This window comes from Mesoplodon mirus (assembly GCF_964341445.2).
Source record: "Mesoplodon mirus genome assembly, chromosome: 5".
NCBI lineage: Eukaryota > Metazoa > Chordata > Mammalia > Artiodactyla > Ziphiidae > Mesoplodon > Mesoplodon mirus.
The window spans coordinates 155,645,082-155,663,014 of NC_138980.1; the positions used below are offsets into that span (position 1 = coordinate 155,645,082).

General features: G+C 39.3%; 1 protein-coding gene across 3 annotated transcripts in view; it reads left to right on the plus strand.

The window, feature by feature from the left end:
* PRLR (prolactin receptor) overlaps nucleotides 1-17,068 on the plus strand; it is a 182,266-nt gene extending 165,198 nt beyond the window's left edge. For 2 of the 3 annotated variants that reach the window (XM_082623538.1, XM_082623537.1), the window contains exons 6-10: nucleotides 917-1,086; nucleotides 2,497-2,638; nucleotides 3,894-3,993; nucleotides 4,484-4,553; nucleotides 6,362-17,068. In XM_082623538.1, coding sequence (XP_082479664.1) covers nucleotides 917-1,086; nucleotides 2,497-2,638; nucleotides 3,894-3,993; nucleotides 4,484-4,553; nucleotides 6,362-7,384 — 1,505 coding nt within the window. In that variant the 3' untranslated portion in view covers nucleotides 7,385-17,068. The remainder of the gene's footprint in view (nucleotides 1-916; nucleotides 1,087-2,496; nucleotides 2,639-3,893; nucleotides 3,994-4,483; nucleotides 4,554-6,361) is intronic. The other variant, XM_082623539.1, reaches the window with a different exon arrangement.
* The last annotated feature ends 865 nt before the right edge of the window (nucleotides 17,069-17,933 follow it).

Sequence of the window (17,933 nt, forward strand, 5' to 3'; positions counted from 1 at the left end):
TATTGAGTTGTATGAGTTGTTTGTATATTTTGGAAAGTAAGCCCTTGTTGGTTGCATCATTTGCATGTATTCTCCCATTCTGTACGTTTTCTTTTCATTTTGTATATGGTTTCATTTGCAGTGCAAAAGTTTGTAAGTTTGATTAGGTCCCATTTGTTTGTTTTTGCTTTTATTTCTATTGCCTTGGTAGACAGACCTAAGAAAACATTTGTACGATTTATGTCAGAGAATGTTTTGCCTATGTTCTCTTCTAAAAGTTTTATGGTGTCATGTCTTATATTTGTCCTTAACCTATTTTGAGTTTATTTTTGTGCATGGTATGAAGGAGTGTTCTAACTTCATTGATTTACATGTGGCTGTCTAACTTTCCCAACACCACTTGCTGAAGAGATTGTCTTTTCTCCACTGTATATTCTTGCCTCCCTTGTTGAAGATTAATTGACCGTAGGTGTATGGGTTTATTTCTGGGCTCTCTATTCTGTTCCATTGATCCATATGTCTGTTTTTGTGCCAATACCAGACTGTTTTGACTACTGTAGCTTTGTAGTATTGTCTGAAGTCTGGGAGGGTTATGCCTCCTGCTTTGTTATTTTTCCTCAGGATTGCTTTGGCAATTCTGGGTCTTTTATAGTTCCATATAAATTTTAGGATTATTTGTTCTACTTCTGTGAAAAATGTCATGGGTAATTTGATAGGGGTCACACTAAATCTGTAGATTGCTTTGGGGAGTATGGCCTAGGCACCTCACTCTTAAGGAGGCATTCACAGACCTGTACTTAAAGGAATGTGACATCAAATACCAAGTGTCTCATAACCATGGAGAGAAAACAGGTAGAGAGATCTGCCTCTAAGTCATATAGTTCTGGATTCAAATACCCATATTTGACTAAATATGGAGTTTCTTTCATATCTACAGTTGAACCAGACCCTCCTGTGAACCTGACTTTGGAATTAAAACAGCCAGAAGACAGAAAACCATATCTGTGGATAAAATGGTTTCCACCCACCCTGGTTGATGTAAGATCTGGTTGGCTCACACTCCAGTATGAAATTCGATTAAAACCTGAGAAAGCAGCTGAGTGGGAGGTGAGTCAACCAGAAACTTTTGGAGGGAACCCTGTCCTTTGGCAAAGATGAAGTACCCCAACTGAGAATAGGTCATGCCCCCTAATTATTGGGCCACCATGTTGCCTTCCTGATGCTGATGTTACCCACTCATGTGTGGAAGGGCCTTCTCCCCTCCACTGGGATGGATGGGGGCTCATCTTTACAGCTCTCCCATGACTAGCTCCTTGCAACTGAACAGCCACTTCTGCCAGGTTTTCAACCCATCTCCCTCAGGATATCTTAGATCTAACATCTGTGAGAGTACTTAAATGGCACTAAGTGGAAGGAAAAAATTTCAGTGTAACCAGTCTATGGCTAATGGCATTTTTATTCACTTTTAAATACTTCATTATAAACAAATAGTACAATAAATTATAGGCATTATGATAATCTACTCTTAAATAGTTTAGTATATGTCTCTTTTAAAAAGGGAATATTTCCAAATATAGCCAAAATAATAGGATCACAGATAGAAAATTAATTGAAATTCCTTAATATCATCTTTTTGAATCCCTTAATATCATTTAATGGCCAGTCCATATTTTAATTCCCCCAATTGCTTCAAAAAAATATTTTTAACAGCTGGTTTGTTCAAACCAGAATCCACTCCAGGATCACTCACTGTGGCTGGCTGATATATCCCTTCACTCTCAACGTGCTCAGGAGACTGGGTCACTTGTCACATAGAATGTCCCACCTTCTGCATTTGTCTGATTAGTTCTTTGTGAGGTCATTTAGCCAATTTCTCTGTCCCCATATTTCCTGTAACCAGACATTAGATCTAAAGACTTGATTAGATTCCAGGTGAACAATTTTTGGCAAGAAAACTTCAGAGGTGATATATATGCTTCATATTCCATCATATCAGGAAACAAAGACCATCTGGTCAACCTACCATAAATGATGTTAAAAGTGGCCCCTGGATCAGGGAGATCACATCTTGATCCCTTGATTGTAAAGTCATGTTTAATTTGTGCACAATTGCTTCAGGGTTCATGAATTCCCAGTTCTTTTCCACCTAGTGGCTTTACATCAGTGAATGATTCTTGAATCAATTATTTTATTAGCGTTTAGAAAAGAACAATTTTCCAATTTTATTAACTAGTCACCTTCCATAATGTAGAATTTAGAAAGCAAGGTGTAGGGAGCAGAACATTTGTCTTTCTAAAGTAGAGTTCCCAATGGAGAGATAGAAAGCCTGTTGATTTTTGTGTGAGCAGTATTTAACAGGAGGAAGTGTTGGGCTGAGAGGGTGGGATGGTGTGAACAGGGTATTTACTAAGTGTGATCATTTGGTCTCACTCCTCCAATAGTTTACTGCCTAAAGAAAAACTCTCTTTCTTCGTAACACAAGACAGAGTGACTTCTGTTTTCCTTGCCCTCCCTTAGACTCATTTCGCTGGGCAGCAGACTCAGTTTAAGATTCTCAGCTTATATCCAGGACAGAAATACCTTGTCCAGGTTCACTGCAAGCCAGACCATGGATTCTGGAGTGAGTGGAGCCCAGAGAGCTCCATCCAGATACCTAATGGTGAGTGTCTTGGCTCCCTTTTGCTTATACTCCTAAATATTTTTAAGATAGAATGAGTTTAGTAAATTTGTATGTAGTAACTACTAACAGAGAAACTATTTTGAGTCTTAGCCAGAAGAATGAGTAGAGGTGAGTTTATCAGCTCTCTACTCAACACAAAGACATTTGGAAGTATAGCATTGCTCCCTGGGTCACTGTCAGTGAGGACCAGTTTCTAAGATAAGTCTGCAGTCATGGGCTTGAAATGTCTCAGAGGGCTTGATGGTCAGTCATTCTGCCCTCCCCATCTGCCCCATTCCTATCATTCAAGTTTATCATCTAATTCTCCCAAAATTTGTAAGGCGCTATCCCATCTGAAAAGCGTGAATTGATTTTCAGTCCTTGAAGACAATTACATGTTGGTCTCTTAGTCAAGGAACAGTATATAAAAGGCACCCAATTCTTTAAGTGCCATTAAACATGGTGGCTGGCATTCTACAGGGAATGAATCATTTGCATTTCTCAAGTACTTGACAGTTTACAAAGTCTTTACCTCGTTTGTTCCTCCCAACCGTCTCAAGTGTTCAAAGAAAACAGAATTGCCATTAGGAACTGAAAGGGAGGAAACTAAAGGTCAGTGGAGTTAGAAGTCTTGCCCAGAACTGCATGGCGAAGCCTAGCTCTTGTGACGACTTGCCTGGCCAAAGTATCAGGGCTTGCACTGGCATACTGGAAAGAGCACCGAATTACAGGCCATAAGAGTGTACATCCAGTCCAGCCCTGACTCTTACTAAATAAAAGCACAGGGTCTAGAGGCAGAAGGCCTGGGCTCAAATCCCAAACTGCAACTTTATAGCTACATGCCTCTGGGTAAACCACTCTTAGAGTCTCAGTTCCTCATCTTTACATACAGGCAATGTATGTAAAGAGCTTAACACCATATGGCTTTTACTAAGAACTTAATAAATGTTAGCTTTTTAAATTATTATTACTGCAACTGACCATGTACCCTTGAACTTCCTATATAAGTATCAAATCAAATAATATTTTTAAGGGTTTTGAAAATTTTAGAGTACTGTAAAATATATGCAACTTTAAAATTTAATAATATTGGAACAAACTAAATCTATCATTACTGTTACTCTGGATTGATGTTCAAATCAGAAAAGGTGTGGAGGGGCAGAACTTATGTTCATAAGTTTCATTGATTTGTTTTGTTTGTTTGTTTTTAATGATGCTGTATGTGATCAAAACTTTCTGGCTGTTTGCTTTTTAGACTTCTCGATGAAAGATGCAACCGTGTGGATCTTTGTGGCCATTCTTTCTGCTGTCATCTGTTTGATTATGGTCTGGGCAGTGGCTTTGAAGGGCTACAGGTATTTCACTGTCTATCAACCCTCATCCCAATCACGGTTGTCAGGGATAATGGCCAAGAAAGACAATACAAAAATGATGGAAACCTACAGATAATTCAAGCACCTCATTTTAGCCATTAGTTGCAGTGGGTTCGCCATGAAAAACTTTTATCAGTGCTAGCAAAAGTAGAATAGACACATTTGAAGTTGATGCTCTCTCCATCAAATGGAGGCTCACAGTTGTGAAATAGTAAAAATCTGGCAAGAACAGCAAATAATCCCCTAGTCATTTCAGAATCAGCCAGAGTTAATTAGCCAGAATTCATTTTGATGTTGACCTCTAGAAGTATTCATTGTCTTCACCACTGATGGTTAGTTTCACGTAGCTTCAGAACTCTAACTTCTACCTACCATAGTCCATGTAGCAGCTATTTGGAGATAACGCTAATCTTTCAAAAATTACAAAGTGAGAACATGTGTCATTTATCTTATCTCACAAATCTTTTTATAGCATGGTGACCTGCATCCTCCCTCCCGTTCCTGGGCCAAAAATAAAAGGATTTGATACCCATCTGCTGGAGGTAAGTGCCAGAGGTAAGAATGTATTGTGATCAGCTTCTCTATACTCATTATCTTTACACATGAACACACAGTTCTCATCAGTGCAACCTGGTCAGCTCGGCCATCCTTGACCAGCTGTCCCTCCTCTTCAGCAGGTGTGTTTACAGAAAGATGTGGGAAGCATGAGGGTACTTACCATCAGATACTAAGTGTCAGAGGGCAATGAAAGAAAGCCAAGAAAACCTCAAAACACATAGGAATGCTTGCTAGGTTTATCAGGTCTTTTCATAAGCCCCATCAAAAACATTTTGTACAAATAATCAATTGAGAAAAAGGGTGAATATTTTGATGAATACAAAAGAGGAACCTACCACCAGCCCCTCCGTCATACTTTGGTGTAAGCTCTCACTTGAATGTTCCTTACAGAAGGCCATAGTAACAGAATATCCTATTGCAATTTTTGCTCAGTTTGAGAGCTCAGTTAAGACTGGTTCAGTACAGTGGAACTGGTGTTTGCCAGGGCCCATTTAGACCGATTCGAGTGGGAATTAAATTTAAGTGTTTCGAATGAAAAGAGGTGTTAGAACATTTTAAATTTCTCTGCAGGTTGAAATATATAGTTTCAATTTGACCTTCTGCTTAACACTGATGTATATAAAAGCAGTCACCTACACATTGTCACTTGACCCCAGCCACTGTGAGGCCAAAAGCACAAGAATGTGAAGAGTGAGTCCTAGGGAATTTGGCTTGATGGCATTCACTTTGATTGCAGATATCAGAGCAGGAACTAGAGCCCCAGAATTTGGGCTCTTATTCTGCTATCCAGTCTCTAGCACTGACCTTTATAGACCCAGCATGAACATCTCAGCTAACTAAATGCATTATTGTTTAGCTCGCAATTTGACCTTGTAGCCACAGGGACTTAGTGACTTTTAAAAACTGCTTTTTGTGTCAGAAGAAAAAGTTCTGGTATTTTTAATGCCATTACCACTAATTCTCAAAAGAACTTTCCCAGATGGGTACTATTATTCCCATTTTACAAATGGAGAAACTGAGGATCACAGAACAGCTTATCCAAAGTCATAGACCCTTTAATAAGTAGAGCCAAGATTTAGGCACCAGTCCCTGACCTAAGTCAGAGCATCTGGAGAAGCATGGAAAATAAGAAGAGGAGGCCGGAGGAGAAGTGGGGGTGGGGGAGGAGGATAGAGAGAAGGAGGAAGGAGAGGAACCGAAGGAGATGGAGGGAATATGGGCTGGCAGGAAGTGGGGGAGGAGGGGAGGGAGGGGAAATGGAGCAGAAGGAAAGGAAGGAGTGGGATGGGAGGTGAAGGGAGGGACGGGGAGGGAGAAGCAAGGGAGAGGAGAAGGAAAAGATGAGAACCAACTTCCCACTACCAGACTCCAGAACGTGGGGTGAGGGAGCCAGTTAGGCGCCCAGCAACCAGATTTCAGAGCTAGTGAGTCCCAGTACCAAGTGCACGCATGAGCATTATGGGTTTAGATGTTTCCCAAGCTTTTCTTATTTAATAGTTATATTTTTATTATATGCACATATACTACTTGCCCATTCAACTCATGATCATTATTGCTTAGAGAAAGACTAAGTTAAAATCGTGAATTGACTTAAAGAAAAATATTAGGTGAGTAATAGTCCAGGAGGTGATTCTAGATGGCCTGGGACACAAACGTCTGACGTTTGGGAAATTCTGTGAGGCCGTGGCCACATCCCACCTGCCTGTAGTCAGGAACACAGACTTGGCTGCGATGTCCATTTGGAATGTTATGAACCTGACAGCCTTCTTACCCTGTGTCTGTGTTTTAATAGAAGGGCAAGTCCGAAGAACTTCTGAGCGCCCTGGGATGCCAAGACTTCCCTCCCACTTCCGACTGCGAGGACTTACTGGTGGAGTTCTTAGAGGTGGATGACAGTGAGGACCAGCAGCTGGTGCCCGTTCACTCCAAAGAGCACCCGGGGCAAGGCGTGAAGCCCACACACTTGGATCCCGACAGTGACTCTGGCCGGGGCAGCTGCGACAGCCCTTCCCTTTTGTCTGAAAAGTGTGATGAACCTCGGGCCAATCCCTCCAAATTCCACACTCCTGAGGGTCTTGGGAAGGCAGAGAAACCTGAAACAAACCTTACCCAGCCCCAAGGCCCTCAGAGCACAAACGTGGAAGGCAAAATCCCCCCTTCTCATGCCAGCGGATCCCAATCTTCAACGTGGCCTTTGCTGCAGCCCCCCAGCCTGCACTACTCCAGATCATCTTACCACAGCGTTGCTGATGTGTGTAAGCTGGGCCTGGGCACGGCAGGTGCTGCATCCACTTTGTTGGACGAAACAGACACACATGCTTTAAAACCCTCACAAACCATTGAGACTGGCGGGGAAGGAAAGGCAGCTGAGCACAGGGAGTCAGAAAGCTTCCGTTCCAAGACTGACCAAGATGCGGCACGGCTGCTGCCCCAGGACAAGACCCCCTTGACCTCTGCTAAACCCTTGGAGTACGTGGAGATCCACAAAGTCAGCAAAGATGGAGCGCTGGCACTGCTCCCAAAACAAAACGAGAACAGTGGCCAGGCGGAGAAGACCAGCACCCCTGAAACCAGCAAGGAGTACTCAAAGGTGTCCCGGATGATGGATAGCAACATCCTGGTGTTGGTGCAGGATCGGCGAGCACAAAACCTGGCTCCGTTGGAAGAACCAGCCAAGGAGGCCCCGCCATCCCTGCCACAGAATCCAGCCGAGGTAGACCTGGCCTCCTTCCCCGCGGCCCCGAGCAACTGCAGACTCCAGCTCGGTGCGCTGGATTACCTGCATCCCACAGGTTTTATGCACTCCTTTCAGTGAGAGCTTGATTCCTGGAAGGATGGGTTAAAATGTGATTTTCCTTCAGGTAACACTACAGTGTACATGAAATGCACTCTATCAGAGAAGGTTCGAGAACGGGGTTAGAATGACACTACCAAACTCCCAGGTCACTCGTCTTCATGATCCATTTTCAACCAGTTGCCTATTTCTCCAACAGCTGATTCCAGAACAAATCATTTAGTCTCGTGTGATTTGTAGAGTTACGTTTTGCTATCAGTTATACAATTATGTGTTCAATGAAATAAAAGCACATTGCTTAGTATTCTTGAGGGAAAGTGCCAATAGGTATATCCCCTGGAACAGGCTTTCATGATCTGGTATGTGACAGAAGGGATATCAACTACTCAGAACTGTTTACCACAGGAAGATGGTAGATATGAGAAAAATGCCATGAAAACCACTTTTGAAGACCAATTGCTTAACCTTTGCACTCCTCTTTCATTTTATTAGGATTAACCAAATTAAACACACTTTAACAAAGAGTGCATTCTAGAACACCTGACAAATTGTTTACATCCGTTCCTATTACCTTAATGACGCATTGCCAATATGCAAATAAAAAGGATGCCTCTGATTTTTTCTTAAAATAGTTTGAATTTATTAAGCATGGATTCCCCCCCCGCAAATTGTATTTCATTCTGAAGTTTCTGGAGAATAGAGTTTTAGAAAGTGAAATTTTCTTACATAAGAGGCAAATGAGTCTCATGTGGTGAATCCTTCTAAAATGTTTTCCTGCTTCATTTCAGCATGATAGATAATTTATTACACACCCTAGTCTTCTGTTAGTGAAAAAAAATCCCAAAAGACTAACTTTAATTTAAAAGATAATCGCTAACGGAAGTACTGCCTTACTGTACATACAAATTCTACTTTAATATAAACCCGTAAGTTTAACAATGTATTTTTGAAGACTATTTTTCTATCACTTAGGTAAGTAAAACACTGTTTTCTACCTTCCCAGTACAGCTGTTTACCTATTCAGTGGGTACAGTATTTTCCATTATGTGGTTATAAGGAGTATTTACAGTACAGAGTGATATATGCGGTCCCTGTTTGTGGAATAGAATGCCACACCAACCCAAAGCCCACTGAGGAATATAAAGCAGATGACAGTATTCAGTTTCCAACACAATGTAGTATAGTTTAGCTGATTCTTTTTATCTCCAGGATACTTTAAACAACAATCACAGAGCTAGAGTTTTAGGGCTCTCCACAGACCAGAAATTACTTCTCTTGTAATTTAGGGCTACTCCGGGCCTTCTGCTCTTCTCTGGGTGAATATTCATAAAGCTACAATGAAAAAGGAGAGTGGTAACATCTAACGCGCTGTCCTAGAGAGAGGGTTCTTGTTCTGCTTTTCTGAACAATCTTAGGCAGCAAGGACATTTTAAGTAAAGCCAGGAGTTCGTGTCTCTCTGGAGTAGATCCAGTAGATCCACTTGCAAAATTTTGGCAGGGGCAGGGAGAGCATTCACGTCAGAAGTATCCAAAGAAAAGTTCCAAGAAACCAAGCATCTGTGGATTAGCGGGAAACACTACAAAGGCCAGGGTATGGTAGTTGGAAGCCCCAAGTCAGTTCCAAGGGCAGGCTTTCCAAGAGCAGTCAAAAGCCTGCATCTCCATTTTAAAGAGAACATCCATGACTCGTTGAACCGCCTGCCTCTATTTCCATTTCACCTGACAGCAAATCCATTTCTGTATCCACTCACTAGCTGGAACATAGAGAATTTGAGCTCCCTCTGTGAGTTAAATATTCCAGCCCAATAGGTCCATGTTGATAGGAACTGGACTCAGAAGTGGCCTCATGTGTGAAAGTGAACACATTGCCAGAGCTTCCAGAAATGCAAAGGTAATAAATCTGAGGCTCGATTCTCCCAATATGCAAACAACATGTTAAAAGTGAGGGGGCTATTTGGGAAAGTTGTCCAAGTTTATTCAATCCCCTGGATCCTTGCTACTCAAAATATGGTCTGACCAGCTGCATCAGCATCACCTGGGTGCTGCTTGGAAATGCAGAATCTCCACCCCACCCCCGCCTCAGAATCTGCATTTTGCTAAGATCCCCAGATGATTCATGTGCGCAGTGAAGTTTGAGAGGCATTGTCCTAGATGATCATTTCCACTAAAGCTTATTTTAGTGCATGAAGCAATCCTCTCCTGGAAAGTACAGGTTGAGTCTATTTGACTTGCACTGAACAGTACTGTAAGAAAAAGGCATCATTTTTTAAAACATATTAGTGGTTTAGGATTCCCATAATGTAGCGAATGACCTGAAAAAGTACACACAACTTCTAAGAGGGCCAGGGAATATATTCCACCTCGAGAGGCATGGACAAAAGACTCTGCACTTCAAAGCCGATAGAGACTAAACCTTTCCCCAAAATAGTCCAATCTCCTCCAAGATGTATATCAATCACTCTGATGGTATGAAAATTCAAAACTAGTCTGCTTTTGATATATAATTTGGCATATATGGAAAAAAATGTCATGGCTGAAGACTCTAAATCCTTAAAAAAACACCAGTTAGCAAGTAAATTACTACCACTTGTTAACTAAAGCCAAGGCTATAATTCTATGGTCAGTTAGCACTCTTTAATAAACTATGTTTTTTTTTATGGTCTAGCCTATTTTCTGTCAAGGAATCCCCTAGTTGAATGAAAGTATGCAGATTGGGGGTCAAGAGACCCAGCTTCTAATGCTAATTATGTTACCTTAGACAGATCAACTCCCTTCTCTGGGCCTCAGTTTCCTCTGAAGGAAACGTTAGGCCGGATAATCTCTAATGTCCTTTTAAACTCCGACTCCTTGATTCCACGATTCACTGAATAGTGTCCAGCAAAGATAATTAACCAATGCCTTGTATTATAATTAAGCTAACAAATACTTGCCCTTTATCATAGAAATACAAGTCCTCTTCAGTGATGTGCTCATTTTATTTCACTCGCAAATCATCAAGTCCAAATGATCTTAACATATTGCACATGCATTTTATAAATCATGTAGGTATAGAATCATAGTCTAAGATTATGTGCAAATATGTGTGTAGAGAGAAGAGGCATGAGATATTTTTTAAAAGACATTGAAAGAGGCGTTGATTTTTAGAAAGAAAAACACTTTTCTTATATCAGGCAGCTGATTCTGGTTTGTTTTTTTTCTCCCATGGATTATGTACCACCATTGCACATTTGGTTTTAAAAGCCTTAAGCTCTTAATCATAAAGGTCATATTTTTATAAACAAACACCTAAATATTCAAGTTGCAAAGCACACGGAAAGGGGATAGCCAATGGATGATTTATGGAAGCTTATAACTCAAACTGCAAAATCTTCTCTGGTCAATTTTAGCAAATGGGTACAAGGCACCTCAAATGAGCACAAGTTATAATCAGCCATGTCACTGACATTTAACAGCCTCTCCATCTCCTAAGTGCCTAAGGCCAATCCTGGTAGGCAGTTATGTACTAAATACTTGCTTTCACTGGTTTGGTCCAAAGCTGGTCAATCCCTTACCATCTGTACGAGATGAAGGAGTTTGACTGTCCTGTAGTGACCCAACTGAACGGGAGAATCCAATGAACAACCAGAAGCACCTGAGCCCCACGGTGCAGCTTGGCTAAGGAGGGTCCATCCCCAAATCTGCCTCTTTCTCCAGGCTGCCCATCACTGGCAGAAAGACTTGACACTGCCTGTAGTAATTTCACTATCTCCTTAGAGTAGACATGAAAGAAACAGATTTGTACACATCTTACAAAGTGCCTTTCTTTGTTTTGTTTTTTTTTTTGAAGTTTCCTTTTCACGAGAAAAGTGTATCGATTAGAAAGTAAATCTTACATTTTAGATAAATGAATGAAAAAGCCAGAAAGAGAATGACTAAATAGTCCAAGGTCCAATCAGCAACTATTGAGTGGATTTTAATTTATTGTTTAATTGAATTGCCACAGAGCTGATGTGAATAGTGTAACTTACTTTGACAAGAAATTGACTCTGGCTAGGATTTTGGAATAAGCCTGCCACCCTGTTACTTGAGACCCGCAATTTGAAAACGTATTAATGTACTTCTAAACGGCTTGGACTTGCATGCCAGGGCCTGAGAAGGGCAATGCATGCACCGTGGAAACTTGCACACATGCAGAAAGATGTAAAGGCCTCTGGATTACCATCCGCAGAGTTGCTAACGTAGATTTGTCATTGATGAAAGCCTCGTGTGTACTTCAGTGAACCAATTTCTTTTTCTCCTTTTTCAGCCCAAGCATCATTGTGCTGTTGCTAGGGTAGTGGGCTGAGCACTCAATTTCCAGGTCGAGGTCATCCTGCTGCCACTAAACAGGTTGTGTGATCTTAGGCAAGTCCTTTAAACTCTAGCCACTAGTTCCCTCACCTGTTAAACGAGTGCATTGGCCTAAAATGTTTCTAAGACCCCTTCTGGCTCTAACTGTCCTTGATGCTCATGATCTAAGTAAAGTCCAGGGTTTCCGTAAAAGGCCCAGGGACAGTGCAGGGAAATATTGCTGGTGTGGCCTTAACCTGAAGCAGTGGACGATGTGGCTATGACACTGCTGAAGAGAAAAACAGATCCATTCCTCCAAGTCAGATCGATTTCATTTAGCATCCTTGCTTCTTTTCTTCTTCTTAGCTGTCCATCTTGTAGGCTTCTTATGCTCTCACTCCAGAGCCTTTATTTTTCCTGAGAGTTCATTATGTGCAGTAGCAACCATAGGATTTGCAAGAAACTAAATTATGCATAAATGATGACTTTGGCCTGAGTCAAAGGACTGAGTCAAATGTTAAGTCAGCCACACAGATATTAAGGCCCAGGTTGAGGGTCACAAGTTACCCCATTTAAAGGTCCTCAGGCTTAGATATTCTAGCCCAATTCATTCATTCAAAGGCGATAAATAAATCCAGCTACATTAACGACTCGGTCATGGAGGTCTTAAGCAGAAACTTAAAAATACAGAATGATTGCTTGAGAGCTTATGACCTAACCAGAAGTTCTACTTATAGTTATGGCCTGGACTTATTTCATGATCAGTATACATGTCATCTGCAAATCAAACAGGAGTTCTCTCCATAGATTTGTGTCTTTCAAGAAGGTGATTTTTGGTCTGAGACCATTACATGGTATCTATTTCAATAAAAGGAAAGAGATAGAAAGATAGGGTGTTTCCAAATGTTTGGGCAGCTTAGGATTCCACAAAATGCCGAGAGTGGCCTGCTAAACCCAAATTTTATTGGACATAGTCACTCTATAATCTATTCAGTGTTCTGAGTTTATGGCTAAGAGATGTGCGTAACTCACAATACCATATGCCCATGACTGTTTTGTCCACATTGATTCCTTTGATTTATGCTCTGATTTCATGTCAGGAAGCACTGAGGTGTGTAAAGGGGAAAAACATGTACTGTTTACATGGTTGTTGTCAGTGAAGAGAGAGACCCTTAGATAATCACAGTCTATTAGTTAACTTTTTACCTGCTGCTGATTAAAAAAAACAATTAACTCTAAAAACTTTAGCTACTTAAGTAGTAATATCAAAATGATAGTTTAATAGTTATGGTCAAATTATGCTTCACCTGGATACACTTCAAAATCCAGTCTGAGTTTTTTCCATGCAAATTTTACAAATCTTGAGGGGGGGAAATATCTTGTTGTTGTGTTATCTGAAATTGAAAAACTATATGGCAAAGATTTTCCTGAACAACAATTTGTTTTATAAAATTCCTGATAAAATGATTTTGAAGTTTTAAAAGCAACTACCTCCCTTCTTGTTCTAATATCCTTCCTTCAAACTGCTTATCATTTAGAAATGAAAGATGTCACATCTCCCACTTTGACTATTTTCAGTGCCATAGTTGTGTATTTGCCATGTGATATTCCTGACTTTAAAGTAACTGTTACATGATTTTATATTATATTGCTTTATGTGGTTCAAAAACTGTATGACACATTGAGATATATAATCCTCCTGTTGTGAAACTCACCATGTAATACAAAGGAAATTAATTATTTAATGACTTAGAATCTATCTATATGTATTTCAGTATGATTGTTTCTATGTCTGGAAAACAAAACTGAAAAAAATATGTAATCATATCTTTCTGATGAAACCATGAATGTACTAATTTTTTTCTTAATCTTTGTCTAGAAGTAGTATAAGCTGCCCTTGTACAGCTGCTCTGGGGTAAGTGTTTAAAGTACAATCCAACAACTGTTTAAAAGTCAACCCCCCCAGCTTTGCTTCATGTGACCTCTTATACTTCTTGAATGTTATATGCATCATGAGGCTTGTTCTTCTGCTTGATCAGTCATTTCAGACAATTTATGTGTCTCACACGGAAACCGAAACAACCTATAGAACCGGACTGTTAGGTGATCTGTGTCTTCTGTAAAGCCATATTGAAGTGAAGGCTATGGAATAGAAAAAGGTTCCAATTTTCAAAGCTACCACTACCTCTGCTTTTTCTCTCTTCCTAGAAAGTGCCAAGCAAAATTCTTAAACACTACATAGGAAATTAGAAGTGATTGTTACAATATGTTACTGGGGTTTTGTTTTGTTTTTACATGAGAATACACCTTGTAATTCACCAGTCAGTACGTTTATGCTAGGTTTTCTCAATAACCATTTTTCCATTTTATAAAAACTGGCTGATGAATAAGAGCCAGAAAGAATACATAGTAATTCACTAGGTAAAAAACCAACAAAACTATAGATGCAGATTTTTTCCCAACCGTTAAGTCACCTCAAGGTGGTTACCCAAAGCCACTATAGAGATATTTCTCACAATTTGACCTCCCTGAAGCCCCTAGAAATAAATCTTTTCCTTAATTGATTTTAACCATCAAAGATATTATGGTATGGGGAAAATCAGCCATGTATCAGAAATAATCTTGTTTTGATTTTAAAAACTCATTTCTACATGAACTTATTGTAATGCCTATTTTTTTTAGCCTTAAAGAATTATAGAAGACTATAGTCATCTGATTTATCTTGCATCTTTAATTCTGTAAATCTTTGGTTATTGCACATTGTGCTTTCTCTTTCCCATGGATTTATTCATTTGTCTCCTTCCATTTTGAGGGGGCAACATGGACAGTTAAATCCTGTCAGCAGTATGGGAGATTCTGCTAATTGTTATTGCCAGAATATCTTCATTTTTACTACACTCCAAAAACAATGCTTGCCAAACAAAATCATCCCAGTAGCATATGATCATTATATTTCTATTCATGCTGTTGAAAACACCCAGCTCAGTGCCTGGCTCAATAAATGTTTATTCCCCTTGCCTCCCCTTCCTCTATTTATTTTTATTTGATATATAAATAGCAAAATAACACATTCATGACTGAAACAATTTTCTTGATGGATTTTTGCTGCTAAGGATCTATAATCCAGAAATTGTTTATGTAAATTGGACCAAAACAATTTTCCTCCTTTCTCTTCACCCTTCCATATGATTGCAAAACATAATCTCTTTCCTTCACCCATCCCTCACACAAGAAGCTGCTAAAAAATAACGTGAGATGGAACCAGGCACATGGGGATCAGATCAGAGAAGCTCATTTAAGTATTATAAAATAAAGGTAAAACCAAGCCATTAAAAAATGGAATGCTTTTGAACAGTATGATTCATCCATATTACTAACAACATATTTTCTGACCAAATTCATTGGATTAAGTGTAAAATGATAACTTTTTACTTTTAATGGATCTAGATCTAGAAATCTTTACCTACTGTTCCTGCTTGTGTTACAGAATTGTGGGATGGTGTGCGGTTTTCTTTACAAATTCTTCTTTGCCTCCTAAATCCCCTAATGCCATGTCTTACCAGGGAATGAGAAATTTCTCATTTAGTGAGTATCACTCCCTGAAACTTGGCTTCTGTCAAAGAAACACTGACTCCCCCATGCTTACATTGGTGCCATCTGCCTTTAATTACTGGACACACTTTTACTTTTAAGCTGGAAAAAATTGTAGTATTAGTCACCAGACACAGCGTTCATATAATTAATGACGAGTTGGAAAAGTAATGTGTAGCTAATTTTCCAAAATTATCGCATGTGCTTTCACAAAAGAAAACAGAAATTATATGTTGCCACATCTTGCCAGAACCATATCTGAAACCTTAACCCCACTAAACTCTACAACTTACTAACCAACTTTTACACATTCTAAATCCCCCACTATTTTGAGGGACTGGGAGATATAATATCTATTTAACAGAAACCTTGAAATCTTGGGGCTGGGAGATAGGGCAGGACTATAGGAAATGGGGTTATTGAAAAGCCTCCAATAGGACCTTACTGGCCAGGGAAGCAGATTCTTGCAGATTTACTTCTGAGAATCCTTCTGAAGAATGCAAGTGAGACAAAACCCATACGATAAAACATATTCTACTTTGGAGGTCTCGACACTTAAATTGGGATTCTTTTGACTACAACCTCGCCTACTCACCTCACCCCTCAACTCCTGCTGCCCATACAGGTGTTAAGCATTTTTCTCTTATTAGGATCAGGTTCACATTAAAACTTACACTTACAAACAGACTTGAAGCACAGATACTTTTACGAATGCGACAAAATATTTTTTAAGTAAAGGCTAGAGGGTGTTAGTCAAACACCACATGGATTGTTGGTTGGCGAACACTGGTATAAGCTAAGGGAGCTCAGGAATTTTTATTACTGTATTTATAAATGTGTTTGAAAGAATTTGTAAACGTCACAGGTACATTTTTAAGGTGACGCACATTTGTTGCATAAATTATTAGAAATTATAAAATGAGCTTCAATGACATTTGCCAGTAGTTTTGCTTCACATGATCAATATTGATATTGTTACTGAACTATGTAATCTCATGATACATTTTTCAATACTTTTTCAGAGCAACTGCTTTTGCAATGGTAGCAATGGTTAATTTAAATTGAATCAATAAATTACTTCCTAATCAATGATTTTTGGAGGGTCTTTTTGTATACATGTGAAACACATATTTTATATATAATGTAAGTTTGGGGGGGTTCTTTGTTTCAACAAACTTTATTAGGACATATTTTTTTTAAAGAAGGAAAAAAACAGCAATCTAAATACTAACGCAGACACATGCTAAAATATTTGGCTTAGAACACTCATCCAAGGCATTTTTTTTCCAGGCATGCATTCTTGTACTCCTCTTTCAACATATTCTCTGATTTTATTTCCTACTAATTCTAAATCAAAACTGACATCTTGCTTCCAACCCAGCTAAATTCTACATCTTCCCTTTCCACTGCCCTCAAGTTCCTCCAGTCTTCAGCCATTTGCCAGACCCAAGCTTTAAAAATGCAAACATGCTTGGAAGCACTCAGAAGTTCCTTGGGCCTTCTGAGAACAACGAAGATGAGAGGTTCCAAATCTGATAAACAACCAACTCTCCCAAATGAAGCTTAAGCCACAAATCTCAGCACTGACAATACACATTTTCTTTTGTTTGCTTCCTCCTACCTGGAATTATCCCATGTCTCCACTTAGAAGTCCAGCTGTAATTGACTCTTCTATTTATAATATTTTGTCTATTGCATAAAATATTTCATACACACTTGAAAATTAGGGAGGATGATACAACAAAGATCCACTTACCAACACCCAAATTTCACAAATATTACCTTTTTTCCATACCTTTTCTTTTTTTTTTTTAACATCTTCACTGGAGGATAATTGCTTTACAATGGTGTGTTAGTTTCTGCTGTATAACAAAGTGAATCAGCTATACATATATATATCCCCATATCTTCTCCCTCTTGCGTCTCCCTCCCACCCTCCCTATCCCACCCCTCTAGGTGGTCACAAAGCACCGAGCAGATCTCCCTGTGTTATGTGGCTGCTTCCCACTAGCTATCTATTTTACATTTGCATACCTTTTCTTTTTAATAAATGAAACATGATGGATGCAGGAACAGGCATCCCTCAATAACCAAATTCTCTATCTCCCTCTCCAGTGTTAACCACAATCCTGCAGTTGTATATCCTTCCTGGCCATTTTAAAAATGCGTTTACTTCATACATATGTATCTATAAAAAATATATATAATTTTTCAGGTGTTTATAAATTTTACATAGATAATAACATATATCATTACTCACCTTGATTTGTTTTTCATTCAGCATTGTGTTTTTGAGATCCAAATAGCTCCAGTTGATTGGTTTTTATCTGCTGTATGCAGTTGTGTACATATGTAAAATTTATTTGTTAATCCCTGTGTTGATCAACTTTCCATTTCCACTATTATAAATGACTCTGCAATGAATATTCTTATGCAAGTTTCACATTTTAAGTGTTTGCAAGACTTTCTCCAGGATGTACATCTAGAAGTGAAATTATTGAATCATATGGGACACACATCTTAATATTTTCTCAATACGGATAAAATTGCTCTCAAAGCAGTTGTACAAATGTCTACCCCAGTCAGCAGTGTAGGAGTTCACTTCTTAATCATTACCTAGTATTGTCAGATATTTAATTTTTGACAATTTGATGAGCATAAAATAATTTAT